At 51.1% G+C, this 21,491-nt stretch overlaps 1 protein-coding gene across 1 annotated transcript; it reads right to left on the reverse strand.

Moving 5' to 3' along the window:
- Nucleotides 1–3,383: 3,383 nt before the first annotated feature.
- P2RX4 (purinergic receptor P2X 4) lies at nt 3,384–15,742 on the reverse strand (the record flags this gene model as incomplete). Its single annotated transcript, XM_014588118.1, is given in 11 exon segments — nt 3,384–3,964; nt 4,480–4,575; nt 5,087–5,152; nt 5,268–5,361; nt 7,968–8,104; nt 8,316–8,457; nt 8,560–8,640; nt 11,242–11,338; nt 11,754–11,826; nt 11,929–12,000; nt 15,595–15,742. Coding segments are annotated over 11 exon segments (1,033 nt in total), but the record flags the coding sequence as incomplete, so codon positions are not given.
- Nucleotides 15,743–21,491: the final 5,749 nt, after the last annotated feature.

The raw sequence follows: 21,491 nt of genomic DNA on the forward strand, positions 1-21,491 counted from the left end.
TTGAGAGGCATGGCTCTGGCAGGCAGGTAACTGTAAGGTTCCGGTGAAGGCCAGACAGGGGAGCTGCTGTGGGGGCAGTTCTAATTGTGTGGAAAGCGTCCCCCAGACCAGGCATGCTACGTGGCACGGCATGAGGTAGGTAGGAACCCGTTTTATGGATCATCTTTGTCAGTTAAGGCCTGGGAAAGCTGAGCCGGATGTCCAAGTGCTTGAATTCATCAGCAAAGCCCTTGAAATCCAGCATTTTTCAGTTTCTGTGAATGCCAGTGTTCAGGGTGTCTGGGATGGTTTTAGGAGGAGGCTTCTCTGGGCCCAGGGCTGAGGGCTTCCTGCCTGTCCAAGGTGAGACTAGCCCATGCCGTTGTGCTCTTGGCTTTGAACCAAGGTACAGCCTTGTCTGTTTCCAGGGCACAGCCGGAGTCTGAGCGATTGTGTCCCACTGCTGCAGAAACACCAAAATGCTAGCCTTTCAGAGTCAGGGGCGGGGGTTCCTGTCAAAGGCCACCTTGAATGTGGTGACGCGAAAAGAAATGCAACAAGTGCAGCCTTGTGCAGAGTTCTAGGGGCTCCAGAGACGCCCCTTGGACGTGAGGGTGACCAAACCCCACTAAGAGGCAGCGCCTGGGAGTGCCGACAAGTGGGGGCGTGGCCAAATGCAAGATGGCGCGGTGAGTAAAATAAGCAGCGCCCCCCGGCCCCCCCCCCCCCCCACGTGGCATTCACCTTCCACTCCAGAGAAGAGGAGGCCAAACAGTCTCCCCACCCCGGGTCACAGCCAGTAACTACGGCCCCGAAGCCTGCTAGGTAACGAGCCATTCGTCCTAGTCCATTCTGTGCTGCGGTGGCAGATATTTGAGACCAGGTAATTTACGAAGAACAGAAATTTATCGCTCACGGTTCTGGAGGTCCGGACGTCCAAGATCAAGGTGCTGCTGGCTCCGTGTCTGGCAAGGGCTGTTCTCTGCTTCCAAGATGGCGTCCTGGAGCTGCCGCGTCCTGAAGCTGCTGCGTCCTCTGGAGGGGACAGAGGCTGTGTCCTCCCAGGAGGAATGAGGCAGGGCACTAAGGGGAGGAACTCTCTCCACTGGGGCTTTTACAGGGCTTCTGATCCCACGCGCAAGCACTGAGCCTCACGACTCAAGTCACCTCCCAGAGGCCCCCCACCTCCCAACACACACTAGGACTAAGTTTCCAACCGGTGAGCTTGAGAGGAAGTATTCAGACGTCTCACCATTCCTGAAAATCCCAGCTCCATTTGATCCATGTGTTCAAGTGAGGTTTTTTGTTTGTTTTTTTTTTTAAAGATTTTTTGCCATAGGGTGTGTGTACTCACCAGAGAAAAAGGGAAAGTGAGAAATCACAGCCCCCCTCACCCTGCCCCAGGCGGGAGGCCAGACTGCAATCCCTTTTCCTCCATTCTACTCTTGGGATTTCAGGGCGTGCGCGTGCGCACACACACACCCTGTGTGTTTTTCAAGTTGTTGGGTCAAGGTCTTGAACAATGGACTTGGCCATATGGGATCCAGTGCCTTAACCACACACCACCTACTGACCCTCAAGTGAGCATTTTTTAAAAAGGCGGCATGAATCTGAGCTTTGCTGAAGGGATCTGGTAAACATTTTTTCTCCACAAAGCAAGAAAAGCTCAGGTTGGTCATTTGTTTAGCAGAAGCAGAGCACTTCTAAAATAACCCTCCTCAGTACTTGGAAATGACTTCACGGCAGCAGGAGGGCACACTGCTTCCTTTAGGGGGACTCCGATGACCTAACGCAGAATTAAGTATGTGTGAGGCTGCAGCTAGAAATAGCCTCATTAACATTTCAGACCTAATGTATGGTGCTATGGCTTGATGTAAATGTAAGCACAGGTGGGGCCAGCAGGGAGTGTGGTGGTTAAGGCACTGGACTCCCACATGGCCGACCATGGTTCTAGTCTTGGACCTGGCAGCTTGCTTTCTCACTTTCTAGCAACTGCATGTGCTCTATAGCAAAATTTTAAAAGTAATGATGATAAAGTTAAATAATTCTTTTAAGAATTATTTCATTTTATTTATTCATTTATTTTAATTTGACTGGAGACACAGAGAGAGCGAGAGAGAGAGCGCGAGCGAGCGAGCAAGCCGCCAGGTCCAGGACTCGAACCATGGTCAGCCATGTGGGAGTGTCCAGTGCCTTAACCACCATGCCACCTGCTGGTCCCCAAAGTTAAATAAGTCTTTTAAAAAAATGTAAGCACAGGTAAGATGTCACTTAGAGGACATCTTTCTATAGAAATACAACCTTGTGTGGATCAAAATTCTTAAGTTTCTTTTTAAAAATATGATTAACTTTATTTATTGTTATTATTTTAATTTGACCAGACAAAGAGAGAAAAAGGGAAAGTGAGAAAGCAAGCCGCCAGGTTCAGGACCCAAACCACGGTTGGCCATGTGGGAGTCTTGCCCCCCAACCACCACCCAAACCGCCCCAGGTTTTTTTTAAGTCCATGTATTTCTTTCTTCCATGAATAAGTGAGAGAAAGAGGCACCCCCCAACAAAGTTTCCACACCACAGTCCACCCCCGGCTCCAGCCAGTCCTGGACCGTGGGCACGGGTGCCTGGTGTGCTGGGTGAGGGCTCCAGATGCGAGCCTGGGGTGCTCCAATGTGGTTAGCCTCACAGAATCGTGGCACTACTTGCCAGTCTGGCCCCTTGGCCACCTTGTTTTCCCTCTTACTATTTTTAGGTTTTTGCTATAGAGCACATGTGCTTACTAGAGAGAGAGACAGAGAAAAAGTGAGAAATCACCCCCCGGGGGGCTGGCCACACTGCAATCCCTTCTCCTTTATTCTCCTCTTGGGATATTTTGGGCACACACGAATATGTGCCCAGCGTGATTTTCAAGCTGCGAGGTCTAGGGCACAAATCATGGTTGAATCATGGTTGGAGGTGTGGAAGTCCAGCACCTTGACCACCATCTTATTCTTTTTTTTTTTTTTTTTTTGAGAGATTTTAGCTAAAGGGCATGTGCACTTGCCAAAGACAGAGCGATAGAAAGCGAGAACTCACCCCCCCAGAGGGGATAGCCACACCACAATCCCTTCTCCACCATTCTCCTCTCAGGATCTTGGGCACGCACACACACATGTCCGGCTTGAGTTTAAGCCACCGGGTCCGGAACTCAAACTGCGGTCGACTACATGGCAGTCCAGCAACCCCGCCATTATGCCAACTGCTGGTCCCCCCCCCCTTATTCTTTTAAGATAAGATTAAAGTAGGGGGAAAAGGCATAAGTTCCAGACAGGGACCTTTTTGAGCACAGTGAGCTGGACAACAAATAGATTTACCGGTCGAACAGCAGAGCAGGAAGTTGTAGCAATGCTATGAGACAACACGAACAAGGATTAAGAAAATCATTTGTTTTAATGTTTGGTCCTCATTCCTCACAACACAGCTCTTCTCAAAAAAAGAAATGCCAATTCCAGCTTATGACTGTAAGGACGAAGTTCCTGCAGTTGGTGGGGCGTAGGGAAGGGAAGAGTGGTCCGGGCTCCATCTAGTGATCCCAGCCTAGGAAGCCCTTCCTGATAAAGTGCTTGAAGAGAGCAGCCAAGCCTCGGAGGACTGGCCCTGTGCCGAGGAGGGCCGGAGACAAGCTGGAGGACAGCCAGCTCCAGCGGCCTTCGAGAAGGCCCCAACCCTGGAAGCTGCAGCAGCAACACTGCCCTCAAGCCAGCCCCACCCCAGGACCCCACATTGCAGAAACAGCAGAGGAGACGCGGCTGAGAACAGACTGGTAGCTACTGCGCCAGGTAGGCAGACGAGCCCTACACAGCACAGAGTGGCTGGACAGCCCTGGGCGCTGCGGAGTGGAGACGGAATCGGATCTGGAGCTGTCTCTCTCTCCTCCTCACTGTACTTTGATGGGGGCGTGGGGAGCCCAGGTGTAGGGTGGGCATCACTGGTCCGACTCGCCACCAAGACCCTGCAAGACCCCCCCGAGAACGAGAACACAGATCAGTGTACACCTGGCATGTGCTGCCCCAGGCAAGCCCGGCCACTGGGCAGGCGGGAACGAGGTCTTTCCCTGCAGACTCCGGGTCCTTTCCAGCCCAGAGTACCCAGTAGGTCTTAGTGCAGGCGTGCCAAGGTGGAGGCTGACCCTCTTGTTATGCATGGTGAATTTAAGTAGTGTCACAGCATCCCTCAGTAACTAAGATGTCCATGAAGACAAGGCTAGGTCTTAACTCTTCACTGGTGAGTCCACTCCAAGGAAAAGTGAAGGAAATACTAGTCCAGGAGGTTAGGGAGCGAGCAGGTGCTGAGATGGGAATGTGACCACCCGAGCTGGTGGGTTGATGAGGTGCCAGTATGGCGCCAGGCCTCGTATTAATAGAAGGGTCTCCCCAGACAGGCCCAAGGCCCGGGGTCTCACCGCTGAGTTGACAAACAGGTGAGGTGCTTGGACTTCCTGCTTGTGTGAGTCCAGGAGGTGCCTACCTGCTCGTAATCTTCCACGTACTTGTATTTCTTCTCCCGGTAGTAGAACCTTTTCTTCATGCAGTAGAGGACTACGATGTCGCACAGCACTGTCGCCTGCGTTGAGCACCGGGTGACAAAGGAAGAGCCATGATGCTTTTCACCTGTTCTACGCATGTCCCTTCCCACAAAGTCTAGGGTCCCTTTGGCTAGAGGACTTATGTGCTCACCAGAGAGAGAGAGAGGAGAGGAGAGAGCACCCCACCATGGGGCACCGTGACCCCGTCTCCTGCGTCTCCTTCCTTTGGGGATTTTGGGCATGCGCACACGGGCCCAGTGTGTTTCTCAAGCCACAGTGTCCGGGACGGACTGTGTGGCCAGCCATGTGGAATCCAGTTGCCTTAACCACGAGGCCATAGAACCAGCCCAAAGCCTAAAATCTTTTTCTGGAATGGGGGCCTCCATTTCTCAGAAGGCAAGTAGGCCCTGAGGATCTTAGAGAGGGGGACGAGGTCAAGGGAGAGAAGCCTAGACCCTGGGCGTGGACCAGAACCCCAACTGAAGGTCTCACTGTGTGAGTATGCCAGGGAGGGCCCGTGGGATGAATGGGAAGCCCCAAGCCACTCACCACCCCTAGCAGTGCCAAGCCAGAGCCAATGTTGATCATGGTAGGAATGATGTCAAACTTCCCTGCCTGCAAATGACAGAAGAAAAAGGAGATGAAAGAAAAACGTTTGGGCCAGGGCAGGAGACAGCAGATAAGGGGCAGGGAGAGGGCCCTGGCCTCCGCGGGGTCCGGGGCAGGCTACCTTTCCAAACACAATGATGTCGAAACGGATGCCGTACGCTTTGATGAGCGTGCGCTGCTCCCTGCCGCCGAGGTCCCTGTAGTACTTGGCAAACCTGGGGAAGGGACAGAGTCAGAGAGAAGGGCACTGGTCAGAGCGAGGCCAGCGGCTGGAGCTTGGGAGGGCGCTAGAGCAGGATGCACGGAGTCCCTCGCAGGGTGGCTCTGGCTGACAGTCTGCCCAGGCAGCAGGGGCCACAGGAAGCTCCGTCTGTCCTCTCTGCCCTCCTACAAGATGAGTTACGCTCGGACCCGGCTCTGATACAGCAGAGTTGGCTCTAACAGCGGCAGCCCCCCCGGGGGAGACTGCCCTGCAGGTGGGGACTGAGCCAGCCACCCATACTGCATCAGCACCAGGCTTGGGTCAAACAGATCATGGGCCTGAGGTTCAGGCGCCCCCGGTGGATCCCCGTGTAACACGGGGCAGCACACAGTACCGTGTCTTGGTGGTTCTCCACCATCCCCTGCTATGTTCTGTTCTAATTTATTGAGATATAGTTTAGATATGTGCAATTCACCCACTTAAAGTGTCAAATTCAATTGTTTTGGGAATGTTCAGAGTCGTGCAACCATCACCAGTTGATTTTAGGACATTTTCAACACCTCAAAAAGAAACCCTTGAGACCAGCAGGTGGTGTGGTGGTTAAGGTGCTGGACACTCCCACATGGCAGACCACGGTTCGAGTCCCAGACCTGGTGGCTTGCTTTCTTTCTCACTTCCTCTCTCTTTGTCTCTCTCTGGTCAAATTAAAAAAAGAAAGAAAGAAAGAAAGAAACCCTTTAGCTGTCACCTCGTATTACTCCCCAGTCCTGGCAACCACCAACCTCCGTCTGTCCCTGTGGACTCGTCCCAGATTCTCACAGTCACACACGGTGAGAATCACGCTCTCCAGGTTTGTCCCTGTGCTTCACCTCTTGCCAGATATTCTGATGTGACCGTGTTTTGTTTATCCATTCATCTGTTGGTGGATCAATAGTTCAGAAAAGCCTGTTGCTGAGCCAGGGACTGGTGAGGGCTCCATCAGCTTCTCTCCATTCTAGTATTCCAACCCAAATCTGGGCTTTGCAGGGTACAGAAACCACAGTGGTTTCTACAAGAACCATGTGACAGCAGGGACAGGGCAATCCAAATGTAACTACTAGGAATAAAGTGCCTGCCCTCGTCTCAATGAACCAGACAGTTCAAAATTTGCACAGATCCTAAATTACAGAAATCTTAGGATCTTTAGGGATGTGATTCCATGCATGACCACCAGAGGGAGACAAACACAGCACAAAAATGCTGCTGACCCATTCAGGTGTCCACCCTTGTAAGGGCCACTTTTTACTTATTTTAATTTGACTAGAGAGGAACACATCAAGAAAGAGCAAGTCAGAAGGCAAGCCACCAGGTCTGGGACTAGCACTGCGATTGGCCCTGTGGGACTCCACCGCCCTTAACCACTACACCACTTGCTGGCCGCTAGGACCCATTTTTAAGAGTGGTTACATGTGTGAAAATGCATATGGCTATAGATTTCGCAGCGTCGAGGGAGTGGCCAATATGACCTGGCCGCAGCTCTCCCACCAGAGTGGCAGTTGTAGGTTTATCAGCATCGCCCCAGAATTCACATCCACCTGGGTCCTGTGACTGAGACCCGATTTGGAAATGCAGTCACTGTGAGCATGACTAGCTAAGACGAGGTCTTACTGGGTGAGGAGGTTGTGCCCTAAATCTAATGTGACTGTGTTCCTTCAAGAAGAGACACCCAGACAGGCACAGAGGGAAGAAGGCCACGTGAGGCTGGAGAGAGGCAGCCAGGGATCACCAGGAGCCACCAGAGCTGGAGGAGGCAAGGAGGAGCCCCCGCCCCCACCCCCATGGCCCTGTTGACACTGTTATTTTAGACACGGGGCTCCAGAACTTAGGATAAATTCCTGTTGTTTTAAAGCTACCCAGTTTGGGACCGTTTGCTCAGCGGCACAAGGACGCTGAGAGGCGGCATTTTCTTTCTTTTTTTCTTTTTTCATCTCCAGGGTTGGTGCACGCTCCAGAAACAGAGAGGAAAAATGAGGAGGCACCTCTTTAGCGGGGATAGTCATACCACAATCCCGTCCTCCATTCTCCTCTTGGGATTTTGGTCACATACGCACACACGCCTGATGTGTTTTTTTAAACTGCTGGGACCAGGACTTGAATGCTGCGGTCAGCCATGTGGGGTCCAGCTCCATGCAACCTGCTGGCCCTGACAGCATTTTTAGCAGGACAATACTGGCGAAGGCCTTTCTTGAGCCTAAAAGTGTATCCCTGCATTCTGGGGCAGGCGCAACCTCTGAAAGCATTTGTTAGGCCACACCCCAGAGGCCTCTGGACTGGAGGTTCACAAGATCATCCATCTGTTCCCCAACAATTTGCAGAGTCCGGCCCTGGAAAGCGAGCACCACCAGCCTCTCCCTAGCCCTTCTGTGGTTGTCCCACTGAGTTGCTGGCGGCAGGAAAGGGTGAGGGGAGCTCTCCCAGGCTGGGGTGCCCAGCAGCAGGAGCTTGCTCAGAGCTCTCTCCCTGGCACTCAGGCTTCCCAGACACGAGATGGGCGGCCTGCCCTGGGGGTGCCCCCACTGGAGAGGAATCCAGCCAACGTCACCCTGACACGTGAGCAGTGGGGTCTAAGCGCACGCCCACCTGAAATTGTAGCCGGGAGATACGTTGTGGTCCGTGTCCCGCGTGTCCAGGCGGCGGAAGGAGTACCGGGGCAGGCAGAGGGCGGCGGCCCTGTCCAGGTTGCAGTCCCAGTGGATCTGGATGCCCATGACACCACCCTGCAGGTGGAGAAGCGGCACAGCCACAGCCATGCATTCCTTTCTGCTCTGCTTCCGGATTTACCTAGTGCTGTGTTAGAAGGGCCAGGCCCCGTCCTCACTAGGGGATGATTTCTCACCTTCCCTTTCTCTGGCAAGCACACACACCTGGATGGCAAAACCCTCACAAAAAAAAGAAAGGAAGAAACAGAAGAGCCAGGCCTGTACCTACCTCGACGGCCATGTCCTGGAAGCTGTGTCCCGCGTACTCCACTATTTTACCAAGACGGAATATGGGGCAGAAAGGGTCTGTCTCAGCATCATAAATGCATGACTTGAGGTAGGCAGTGGTGATGTTGGGGAGGATATTCCTCCTAGAGTCGGGAGAAAGCAGAAAACCGGCCAGAGAAACCTCAGAGAGGAGCGACACGTTGCTTGAAGACACTGGTGAACCCCCACGCCTGGCCGCCACTTACTTGCTGAAATTAAATTTGGGATACCAGATGTTGTTCTTTACCAAGAGAGTGAAGTTTTCTGCCGCCTTTAAAAAAGCAGGCCTGAAAAGGACGAGGAGGTATAGTGAGCCAAAGCAGAAACGCGCTCACGCACCCATGCAGTGCTTTGAAAACACCTGCCTTACGATGCCGTCTCACTAAGAGGAAAGGGAATCCTCTCTAGCGTTTTCTACTCTCTTTGCATTAAACACCGGGTCATGACAAAAGCCTTCCAGGTCGTTCTGGAAGGGCAGGGCCTCTTCCCCAAGGCAGTGGAAATGGAAGAACCCGGAGGTAAGCTAGTGAGGGTGGTGTCTCGGCCCCGCTGGAAACTGCGTTTCAGGTTGGCCTCATGCAGGTGCTCCTGGGGGAATGAATGTCCCACAGATCTAGTCCGACAGGTTGGAGCCAAAGTACACTCAGCTACGCGGATCCCGACCGCTTCTGAAAAGTACACACAAAGCACTGCCTGCTGGCGCTCCTGCCTCGTGGAAGTGCCACGTCAGCTCCTGGCTGACATGCAGGTTGAACCTGCCCCAAGGGGACCCCAGGCAGATTTCCACAGGAGGACCCAGCGCTGTAGGGCAGACGCTCCTTTACTTAGAATTATTATTTTATTTATTAATATTATTTTAATTTGACCAGAGGGGGGGGGGAGTAAGAAAGTCAGCTGTCACTGTCAGGTCTGGGACTCAAATGTGGGAGTCCAGTGCACTAACCACTATACCACCTGCTGGCCTCCCACCAACATAAAATATTAATGAGCTAGTACACACTTTTTTGTCCTAATAAGTTTTCAGAATCTGGAGTGTTTTTTTTTGTTTGTTTGTTTGTTTGTTTTTAAGAGAGATTTTTGCTATAGGGCACGTATGCTTGCTGGAGAAAGAGAGAGAGACGGGAATTGAGAAATCACTCCCCCAGAGGGGATGGCCACGCTGCAATCCCTTTTCATCCATTTTCCTCTTGGGATTTTGGGCACACATGCACATGCGCCTGGTGTGAATTTTAAACCGCTGGGTCCGGGACTCAAACCGCAGTTGACTACTTGGTTGTCCAGCAATGTAACAATGATGCCATCTGCTGGTCCCTGGAGTGTATTTTTTCCTGTAATTTGTCAGAGGGCACGTGTGCTTGCCAGAGAAAGACAGAGAGGGGGAGGAAGAAAGCATCCCGTCAGGAGCAGCGGTCACTCTGGGGTCCCTCCTCTCTCCCTCCTCCCAGGATTTTGGACACAATGCACATGTGCCTGGCATGCTTTTCGAGCTGCCAAGTTCAGGACTAGAGCCACGCAGTCGGCCTGGTGGGATGCGGATCCCTGTACCGCCGGGCCACAGGCGGGGCCAAATCTGGAGTACATTTTGTACCAGCAGCTCATCACGTTTGGGATGGCCACGTCCCGAGTGCCCACAGCGAAGTCCTGGCACTGGACAGCACAGCTCGCAAGCCCCTTCCCAGCACAGAAGGCTCCGAATCCTCCTGTTTTCCTATTTCCTTCCTCAGCCTGAGCTGCTGCCCTCGGCAGTTTCCGAATCAGCGGCTCTCGGTCTTTTCTACCATCGCAACACACCCAGGATGAGGCTGAGTAGTTTCTTGCTGCTCCAGGTTTTCTAGACCTCAGTGTGGACTGGGTGTGAAAGGCCCTGGGCCAGCAGATGGTGTAATGGTCACGGTGCTGGACTTCCCTGTGGCTGACCATGGCTCAAGTCCTGGACCCGGTGGCTTGAGGATCACACTGGGTGTGTGCGTATCCAAAATCCTAGGGGGAGACCGGAGGAGAAGGGATTGCAACGTGACCATCCCTCCTGAGAGGTGATTTCTCGCTGTCTCTGTCTGCCTCTCTCCAGCGAGTGCATGTGCCCTATGGCAAAAACCTTAATAAAACAAACAAAAAAGGGCCCAGGTTGCAGGCGACTCTCAGGGCCTTTCCTTCAGTTCCACCTGCTTGGAGCACAGCGACTGATAACCGGGAAGAATGCTATTCTAGGGCAACCCTGGATCTGCTCTAGTTCCTAGAACACTTTGGCAGACATGTATTATGTCCTGCCCAGCATCTGATCCCCCTTTTCTGCTGACAGAACCCCGATTTCCTCTGGAAGCCACACTCCCCCGCTCTTGGCCTGTGTCATCCAGGAGGTGCTGTCTCTAGCCCTCGCTCTAAAGGAGGGCGGGTGACCCAGGCCCAAGCAAATCGGCAGCGCCCTCCCCCCACCACAGCAATGGAAGCGCGTGGGCGATGATGCGGATGGTCACAGAGGAAGGGAGACTCGGCCCGGGGGTGTAAGCCCAGAGCCGTGTCCTGGGACCCAGCCGTCCATCCTGCAAAGGAGCAGACATGGAGGGCGCAGAGCCAAGAGGGCGTCTCGGATTTCATCCCCGAGCGCCAGGTCTGGCCACGCTAGCTCTCGGTTAGCTGGACGACGTGCTGCCCCACCGTGTGCATTTCTACATGTGTGCCTCAGGCCCTGAGGGCTGCTCTGTCAGCAAACACGTGGCCTCCTTGCCACTGGGGGCACTGCTCTGCGTTGCAAAGCCTCACCTCAGGGCAGCTGCCTCCGCGCGGCCAGCAAGAGCACAAGAAGCCACAGCACATGGGCTCGCTCCTGCCACCTCCTCTCTGGCCCCAGAACCGAGCATAGGGCACTGCCTTCTGTCGGCAGGACTCACTCTGGCACGTGACTGTCGTCCTCCACCGGGCACCAGGCTCTCACCTCGCATGTCTTCACGGACCCGTTGAACGGTACACACCTGCCTGTCAGTTCTCCTATGGAAGCAAAGGGACCTGGGTTCGCAGGGGCAGAGAGGGAGAGCCCCGCCGCGGGACCCTCTGCAGCCAGTCTCGGGCTAGTCCAGAGTCAGGGACTCTGGGACTGGGACAGTGGCCAGGAATTATTGGAGGACGGCAGCTGCCTGCTGGCCACATCTCTCTCTGCTAACCCCCAGCAGGGTGACACCAAGCCCCACCACACGGTAAGTCCTGGGGTCTCTCTGGGGCTCACATGACAGGTTCACCCAGGGTCCTGTGAAGGCACTGGGGGTTGGGGAGACTGCTTAGATCTGAGATTCTCCATCAGAGACGCTCGGGGGTGGGGGTGGGGGGCCACCAGTGTGCTTTTCAAGTCAGGTGGGGGGGGTGGGCGGCGGTCTCCCTGGGCTAAGCGTCTGCTGTGGGCTCCTACCGTTGCTGTGGGTGCCTGTGAAGCCGGCCTTGCAGCTGGCATCCGTGTTACACACAGTGGTCTTATCTGGGATCTAGAAAGAGGAGAATGAGAGGAAACACGGTCCACGCGGCTCACACTCAGCGGACAGGGCGCACGGGGGAGGCCCGAAGTGCTGGCCTTGGGAGCTGCCTACCTCGGGGCAGGTGCTCTGAGTCTGGTTCAGGGTGACAATCAGGTTGGTCATGATGAAGAGCGAGTTTTCCTCCTGCAGAGCGGGCAGAGGGGAGAGAGCACTTCACGTGAGCAGAGCCATAAAGAAGGGCGGATGTTGACTTCATAAGACAATTATGGTCTCTCATTGCTCCCATGAGAGTTTATAACCTAATTGAAGACAGACTCAAACACGTGAGATGTAATGATCATAGGAGCAATTTTCTTTTTTTTTTCTTCCTGTAGGGCATGTGTGCTTGCCAGAGAGAGGGAACATGGGAAGTCACTCCCCAGGGAGGATGGCTACACCACAATCCCTCTCTTCTCAGGATATTAGGCACACATGCACACATGCCTGGCATGATTTTCAAGCCACCGGGTCCAGGACTCGAATCATGGTCAGCCATGTGGGAGTCCAGCGCCTTAACTACCATACCACCTGCTGGCCTCAGGGTCACTGTTCTTTCACGACAGACAGAAGATAGAAACAACCAGATGTCTGTCAACAGATCAGTGGTTAAGCCAAACATGGCACGTCCGGGTGAGACTGTTACTCAGCCATGAAAAAGAGCGAAGCACTGGTACATGCTACGACATGAATGGGCACCAAAAACATGCCAAACAGAAGATGCCAGACACCAGAGGCCACATGCTGTACATGGGAATCCTCAAAAAGTTCATGAAAAGTGCACGTTATGAACCTAGGCGTGGATTTCAGAACTCTCTTGAACCAAAATTAATTTGTGCTTTAATTCCATTTTCCATGAACATTTCTGAAGTCCCCTCACATGATTTCACTGATAATGTTCAGAATAGTTAAATGCAGACAGACAGACAGCAGTTAGCAGTTGCTGGAGTGACAGGGGGTGGATGGAGAGGGACAGCTGAGCGGGTCAAGGATTTCCTTGCAGGGTGATGAAGACGTTCTAGAACTAGAATGAGCAGGTGGCTGTGCAACACTGCGGACCCACTGAAGGTCACTGAGGCCCTCGCTGTAAAACGAGATTGTCAAGTGGCTAGTTTTTCTGTTATGTGACTTTTACCCCAATTAAAAAAATAAAATCTACAACCTGAAATGATTTCTCAATAAAAGTTTGACTTACTAAAGAAAAAGAGCCAACATCTGCTCAGAACATCCTCTGCCAACCAGACTACCTCAGAGATGTAAAACCGGGGGGCCTCAGAAGTCTCAGATGTGGCGGGCTTTCTTTCCTAGCTGGAATCAAAAATAAAACATTCTAGACCAGCCTCGATCAGCCTCGGTGATTGGCAAGTCTCTGAGAAAGTTCTTTTTCTTTTTTTAAAGATATTTTTGCCATAGGGTGTATGTGTCCACCAGAGACAGAGTGACAGTGAGAGGGCCAGTGAGGAATCACCCTCAGAGAAGATGGCCATGCTGCAGTCCCCTTTCCTCCCTTTGGACATGCAGTCACACATGCCTGGCATGACTTTCAGGCTTGCCAGGTCTGGGGCTCGGAGTGCTGTTGGCCATGTGGGAGTCCAACGCTTCAACCACCATGCCACCTGCTGGCTGAGAAGGTTCTGTTTTTTTTTTTTCCTCATATGTATAAAGGTACCATATTATTGATTTGGAGTTTCTAGAAGGCAGTTTGCTAGGGACAAGATTGAAGAACTGTTGAACGTGACCTCCTAACATAGGAAACAAAAGACAAAGACCCTGAAAGATTCTAGACAGTCCCTCACTGGGCTTGGCTTTTTCAAATGGGAAGTCTGGAGGTAACAGCATTTCACTCCAGGGAAGAACAGAGGCAGTGCTGGGGGACCCTCTGGGAGATCAGTGACGTAGTAACCAAGGGTCTGTAGATGCCCCCAGCCGAGGCCTGACAAGGTGATGGAAGCTGCAGGAAGAGCTGGCATCGTCCAAAGAAAGACCTAGAACAAACCAAGTTGGGAGTCAACAGAATGGCCCTAAGAGGGGAACCAGCAGTTAGCATAATGGCTATGTCGCTGGACTCCCACGTAGTCGACCGCGGTTCGCATCCTGGACCCGGTGGCTTAAAACTCACGCTGGGTGCGTGTGCGTGCGTGCCCAAGATCCCGAGAGGAGAATGGAGGAGAAGGGATTGCAGCATGACCATCCCCCCTGGGGGTGATTTCTCGCTTTCTGTCTCTATGTCTCTGTCTGTCTGGCGAATGCACGCGCCCTGTAGTGAAAACCTGTCCAAAAAAAAAAAGAAAAAAGAATGGCCCTAAGAGGAGGGAGGAGGATGTGGCCTGAGACTGGAGTCTCTCTGCTGACCCCTCTCAGGGTCCCAGGTGTTGACGCTGAAAACGCTCCTTATTGGTGCTTATAGAGGGTCTCGCCTAACGCTCTCCCGAGTTAGATTAGGGTAAGTCAGGATGGTCTACTCCCATTTCCTATCTCTTGTCTGTTTCAAACAGGGGAATTTCAGCCTGGAGATGAACCAAGTAAGTAGAAGCAAACAGATGACCGCATTCCGTCTCTGGAGAGGCACAAGGACACTGTGAAAGCTCAGGAAGTGAGCCCTGCAGGACGGACACAGCCGGCAGTCCAGCTCCACCGAGGAAGGCAGAGTAAAAAACTGCCTGCTGAGGGCAGGGGAGGCCTCGTACCAGTAATGAACATGAGGGGCCATTGGACTTGGAAGGCTCCTAGTCTGCCTTCTCTCTGGGCCTCCGAGAAGACAGGTCTCCCCTTCTCTAGAGAAGGCAGAGAATGCACACTTGAAGAAAGTTTCTGAAGTCCTTGGTTTTCCTTTCCAGCTATGACCCGGACTTGACAGCTTATCTGGGTTTGGTCACCCCGGGCACCCACACACGAGCCGCTGGTGGGGGTTTGGCCTTGTGGTGTAGAGCTGTTACCATGGCTACAGAGTCAATGTCTGACTTAGAGTTTTGAGGATTGAACAGATTAGAGACCAGGATGCTGTATCAAACCACGTCTTCCCGCCCTTTGTTTCATGGAACGCCATCCTGGCATGTCAGTTTCCTTCTCGTTTGGAGTCTGGTCTCTATTTGCTGTTAAAGTTTTGACACTGAAAAGATTGACCCTGTGGATTTACAATGATAAAGGCAATCCAAAGTGTGGGAAGCTGAGGGACCAGCAGATGGCATAATGGCTATGTTGCTGGGTTCCCACGTAGTAGACCATGGTTCAAGTCTCAGACCCGGCGACTTAAACTCACACCGGGTGTGTGTGTGCCCAAGATCCCGAGAGGAGAATGGAGGAGAAGGGATTGCGGCGTGGCCCTCTCCCCTAGGGAGAAGTTTCTTGCTCTGTCTCTCTCTGTCTTTCTGGCAAGTGCATGCACCCTATAGCAAAAACCTCTCCAAAAATAAATAAATAAATAAATAATGTGGGAAGCTGGTATTTCCACCTGGAATTTTCTGAGGACCTACGACATTTGTTTTCTCACCTTTCAGGCTGGAGAGAACTGAGCTGTCCATAGAAGAGCTTCCTGTGTTCCAGCCAGCCACCTTTTAGAGCTGAGGAGTCACAGCTATGACCAGGTAGACCTTAAACCCAAAGACAGCTGGCTGCCCTGCTTTCTGGGACTAAAACAAGCAGTCGGGTCATCGGTGATGGTAGAACCCTGGCCAGGCCTGTCTTTTATCGAGTGGGTAAAGCCAACGAAGCGGACTAGAGGCGTAGGTGTTCAACACTCACCTGAGGCGGAATCACGTAATCAGCCACATCCCAGATCCGGAATCCAAGTTTAGAAGAGTTGGTCACAGCCACACCCTTGGCCTTGGTAGTAACTGAGCTGACCACAGAGTCCACTTCCTGGTAACCCTTTTCCCACACGAACACCCACCTGTAGAATAAAACAGGCCTCTTAAATGACCGTTTGGATTCAGTGAACTGGATTGTTGCATTGAAGCCATGGAGCCTCCGGTTACCAGAGGCTGGGAGTGCGATGTTTACTGATGACGTGATTATACGAAAGTGATTTAACTTCTTCCTTTCCACTTCTGCAAAGTGGGGAGAGCAGCACCTACACCCCGGGTAATTTGTGGGAAATAAATGAGATGAAGCAAGTGAAGCACGTAGCACAGCGGTCCGAGAACGCCGGGGGCGGGCTCTACATCCTGGAGATTAAGGCAGCCGGACTCCACAGGGACGCCCACGCGGATGGAGTCCTGGTCCTGGCAGCTTGAGAAACGCTGCATATGGATGCGTACGTGCCCAAAGTCCCAAAAGGAGGGAGACGCAGGGTGCTGTCTCCTGTCCCCGCTCTCTGTTGAACACATATACCCTCCAGCAAAAAAACAAAACAAAGCCTCTCGACGAATGCTATCTATATTATTAAATATGAGCACTCACGGTGCACTGAAATTCAATGGGAATCGCCAAGACATAAGAATGAAGGTAATAAAGGTTCACTTGAGTGTTTTTAGGTACCAGACTGGTCATTCCTGCCTGCTGAGGGCAGGGGAGGCCTCGTACCAGTAATGAACATGAGGGGCCATTGGACTTGGAAGGCTCCTAGTCTGCCTTCTCTCTGGGCCTCCGAGAAGACAGGTCTCCCCTTCTCTAGAGAAGGCAGAGAATGCACACTTGAAGAAAGTTTCTGAAGTCCTTGGTTTTCCTTTCCAGCTATGACCCGGACTTGACAGCTTATCTGGGTTTGGTCACCCCGGGCACCCACACACGAGCCGCTGGTGGGGGTTTGGCCTTGTGGTGTAGAGCTGTTACCATGGCTACAGAGTCAATGTCTGACTTAGAGTTTTGAGGATTGAACAGATTAGAGACCAGGATGCTGTATCAAACCACGTCTTCCCGCCCTTTGTTTCATGGAACGCCATCCTGGCATGTCAGTTTCCTTCTCGTTTGGAGTCTGGTCTCTATTTGCTGTTAAAGTTTTGACACTGAAAAGATTGACCCTGTGGATTTACAATGATAAAGGCAATCCAAAGTGTGGGAAGCTGAGGGACCAGCAGATGGCATAATGGCTATGTTGCTGGGTTCCCACGTAGTAGACCATGGTTCAAGTCTCAGACCCGGCGACTTAAACTCACACCGGGTGTGTGTGTGCCCAAGATCCCGAGAGGAGAATGGAGGAGAAGGGATTGCGGCGTGGCCCTCTCCCCTAGGGAGAAGTTTCTTGCTCTGTCTCTCTCTGTCTTTCTGGCAAGTGCATGCACCCTATAGCAAAAACCTCTCCAAAAATAAATAAATAAATAAATAATGTGGGAAGCTGGTATTTCCACCTGGAATTTTCTGAGGACCTACGACATTTGTTTTCTCACCTTTCAGGCTGGAGAGAACTGAGCTGTCCATAGAAGAGCTTCCTGTGTTCCAGCCAGCCACCTTTTAGAGCTGAGGAGTCACAGCTATGACCAGGTAGACCTTAAACCCAAAGACAGCTGGCTGCCCTGCTTTCTGGGACTAAAACAAGCAGTCGGGTCATCGGTGATGGTAGAACCCTGGCCAGGCCTGTCTTTTATCGAGTGGGTAAAGCCAACGAAGCGGACTAGAGGCGTAGGTGTTCAACACTCACCTGAGGCGGAATCACGTAATCAGCCACATCCCAGATCCGGAATCCAAGTTTAGAAGAGTTGGTCACAGCCACACCCTTGGCCTTGGTAGTAACTGAGCTGACCACAGAGTCCACTTCCTGGTAACCCTTTTCCCACACGAACACCCACCTGTAGAATAAAACAGGCCTCTTAAATGACCGTTTGGATTCAGTGAACTGGATTGTTGCATTGAAGCCATGGAGCCTCCGGTTACCAGAGGCTGGGAGTGCGATGTTTACTGATGACGTGATTATACGAAAGTGATTTAACTTCTTCCTTTCCACTTCTGCAAAGTGGGGAGAGCAGCACCTACACCCCGGGTAATTTGTGGGAAATAAATGAGATGAAGCAAGTGAAGCACGTAGCACAGCGGTCCGAGAACGCCGGGGGCGGGCTCTACATCCTGGAGATTAAGGCAGCCGGACTCCACAGGGACGCCCACGCGGATGGAGTCCTGGTCCTGGCAGCTTGAGAAACGCTGCATATGGATGCGTACGTGCCCAAAGTCCCAAAAGGAGGGAGACGCAGGGTGCTGTCTCCTGTCCCCGCTCTCTGTTGAACACATATACCCTCCAGCAAAAAAACAAAACAAAGCCTCTCGACGAATGCTATCTATATTATTAAATATGAGCACTCACGGTGCACTGAAATTCAATGGGAATCGCCAAGACATAAGAAGAATGAAGGTAATAAAGGTTCACTTAAGTGTTTTTCTATCTATATTATTAAATATGAGCACTCACGGTGCACTGAAATTCAATGGGAATCGCCAAGACATAAGAATGAAGGTAATAAAGGTTCACTTGAGTGTTTTTAGGTACCAGACGCTGATCTAAGTTCTTTCTGTGAATTAACTCATTTAATCTTGGTCACTCCTTCCTGTCTTGCAGAGAAGGAGACAGAGAAACAGAGAGGTTAAGTCACATGCCTAAGGTCACACAGCCAGTGAGCAGCAGCTCAAGCCATAGCTCTTTCTCTTGCCTATTAGGTTTGACTTGTTCTAGAAGAGAAACCTACCTTTCGAGAACTTTTTTATGGTAGTTTCTTACTTTTTTCTCCAGGAACTTGGGTCACTTGTATGTTTTCCTCTTCTAAAATAAGGACATTACTACCAGTCCAAATAATTTAAAATGTAGAGGGTTTATTAGTCCACAAGTGGTTAAGACACCAGCACAGAGATTGGAGCCAGGGTGTCTTGGTTCAGATGACTTAGCACCATCACTCAAGCCTAAGGTTGGACACATTGCATTACCTCCCTGTGGCCCCGTTTATCCCTGTGGCCCATACGATGGGACTGACATAGAACTTCACGGGATTCTTGTGAGGTTAAATGAATTAATATATGTCAAATGCTTAGAACAATGTTTTTGAGTCACCATGGTTAGGCTGAAATTTGCTATGAAGGGAGTATTTACACTGAGAAAATTGGCCAATACTACAAATCAGAGCTCCTCCCCACCAGACCTGTTGTTAAACATCTACCAGAGACTTTTATTGATGTTATTATTTCTAGACTCAAGAACTGCTAGGGCCCGGCTGTGTTGGAACAAGCTGCTAAGGTGCTGGGCTCTGCTGTCTGATATCACATGGGGCTCCCAGGTTCAATTTCCAGTCTAGCCTAAATCTGCCCCTGTGAAGATGAGGCAGAAAGCTTAGAACCTGGCCAGACCTCATCCTTAAAAAATGGAAAAGAAACAGCAGGCTCTGTCTCCTTTCCTTGTAAGTCCTAAATGCTGAGACTTCAGAAATATACTAGTTTGGGTTAATTATTTATGGGTTAGCCTGGTCTGGGCAGTCTTTGGCTTCCTTGCCCATCCCAGAGATGGACTTTTTCTGGAAGCCCTCTTCTTCAGGCCTTCTAGTATCACTCAGCTGGAGCACAAGCTTGCATTCAATTCCAGTGTGACATGCTGAAGTTTAGGGCAGGAAGGCCACTATTATTTTACCAAGTTTAATGAGTTGCTAAATCAGAGAACAATCACCATCATGTGCTTAACTAGTTCCTCATCATGTGACCGTTAATACTCTGATAGCAGGATGTTCACGCGCAGCCCCTTGAGGAAGGGTGCTGTGGGCAGTAGGGGAGAAGAGACCACACTTTCACCAAGGTGATGGAGCAGGAAGTTCAAAGATGGTTAAAAGGGGGGTGTGTGTGGGGGGTGTCAGAGGCTCGGTCACTTTTGATCCTAACAAGATGAATAAAAGCAAAGCATTTACTACTTTAAATATCCTCATGACTGAGGTAGAGAACACTCTAGAAGGAGCCCAACAGAGCTACACTGCCCAAGAGAAATATAATGTGGGTCATTTATATCATTTAAAAAATTCTAGTAGTTATGTTAAAAAAGAAACAAGAAAAATGTAGTTTAGTGGGTTGGCTTGTTTTTCAGAATTATTTCCTTTATTTATCATTATTATTATTTTTGAAAATTTGACCAGAACGAGACACAGAGAGAGAGAAAGAGAAAGTGAGAGAGCAAGCCACCAGGCCTGAGACTTGAACCGTGGTCAGCCATGTGGGAGTTCAGAGCCTTTAACCACCACGCCACCTGCCAGTCCCTTTGTTTTCTTTTAGAGAGATTTTTCTATAGGGAGCAAGCACTCGCTGGAGAGACAGAGAGACAAAAAGCATGAAATCACCTCCAGGGGGAGTGACCACACCACAATCCCTTCTCTTCCATTCTCCTCTTGGGATTTGGGGCACACATACACATGCACCCAGTGTGAGTTTTAAGCCCTGGGGTCTGGGACTTGAACTATGGTCAACTACGTGGAAAGTCCAGCAACATAACGATTACGCCATCTGCTGGTCCCTTAGTAGTATATTTTGTAACTTGATATATCCAAAATATTTTGACAAGTGGCCAATAAAAAATGTATTCATGTAACATTTTATTGATACTTTCCTTTTAGTGCAATGTCTTTGAAATCCAGGATGTATTTTCCAATTAAAGCACATCTGAATTTGAAGTAGGAACCTTTCAAATGTCCAATAAGCCACATGTGACTAATGGCCACCATATGGTTCCACACAGCTACAGAGCCTTTCCGCAGTCCTAAATTGTATAGGTATTTTTATAGGTAGACGAGACTGGATCCCCTCATGAGAACAAAAGCCACGAGGAAACAGCCGTGCAGAGCTCCTGTTCCCAAAAACTTCCATTTCAACCAGGGATGTGGATTTAGTTAACCACCTAGAGGTGGGGCTTGAAATTAGTGCTTCATAATCACGACAGGATGAAGAGCTGGTGGTGTTAGGGACTACCTCACCCTAGACTTACTCAGTCCAAGCCCAGTGTGGGTCAGGTGGTTCCAACGTTGCATCCACACAAGGAAAGCTACCTTCTTGAATACCCTCAGTACCTACCACTGCTGACCTGATGGCTGGAAATCAAGCCTGCCAGGCCACGGAATTCTCTGGGACAGTCTTAACAGATTGCAAACCTCACTCCAAAGTGGGGAATCCGTTACTTTTAAACAGTTCCTCAGATGAGACTTTCATGAGCAGGTAAGTTTGGAGAATCTCCTGAGAAGCTGGTCATACTTTATAAGAAGGGAGTCAAAAGGTCTGTGGATGGAAGCCGCCATCAGTATTTTCTAGAGATTCCCAAATGGGTTTAATGTGTAGTTTGTTGGCATTTTAGGGAGACAAGCAGATACATCAGTCCAGCAGAGGCAGACACAAAGCCCCAGGTAAAACTAGAGTGGGCCCCGCAGGGCAAGGTCATCTCCACCTCTCCCCAGGGCTGTATTAAATTGTGGTGGTGCACTCCATTAAAAGGAAAGGTTTAGCGAAGCCTGAGGGTGGCACGGTAGATATAGAACAAAGGGTGGGTGACCAGGCTAAGGCAGAAACCCTATACCCGCACCCCCTTCTTGTTCTCACAAAACAAAGTGAATTTTAAATATTTGGAAGTTTGACCTTCCTGCTACCTTGGGTTACTACCCGGTTCTCAAAGAAAATCACAGGAAGCCACCGACTGGGTGGAAATCCCAAGCCATGGTCTACCGGCAGGGGGAACAAGAGAACACGACGGGGAAGGA

The sequence above is a fragment of the Tupaia chinensis genome, unplaced genomic scaffold (genome assembly GCF_000334495.1).
Source record: "Tupaia chinensis unplaced genomic scaffold, TupChi_1.0 Scaffold000258_1, whole genome shotgun sequence".
Classification (NCBI taxonomy): domain Eukaryota; kingdom Metazoa; phylum Chordata; class Mammalia; order Scandentia; family Tupaiidae; genus Tupaia; species Tupaia belangeri.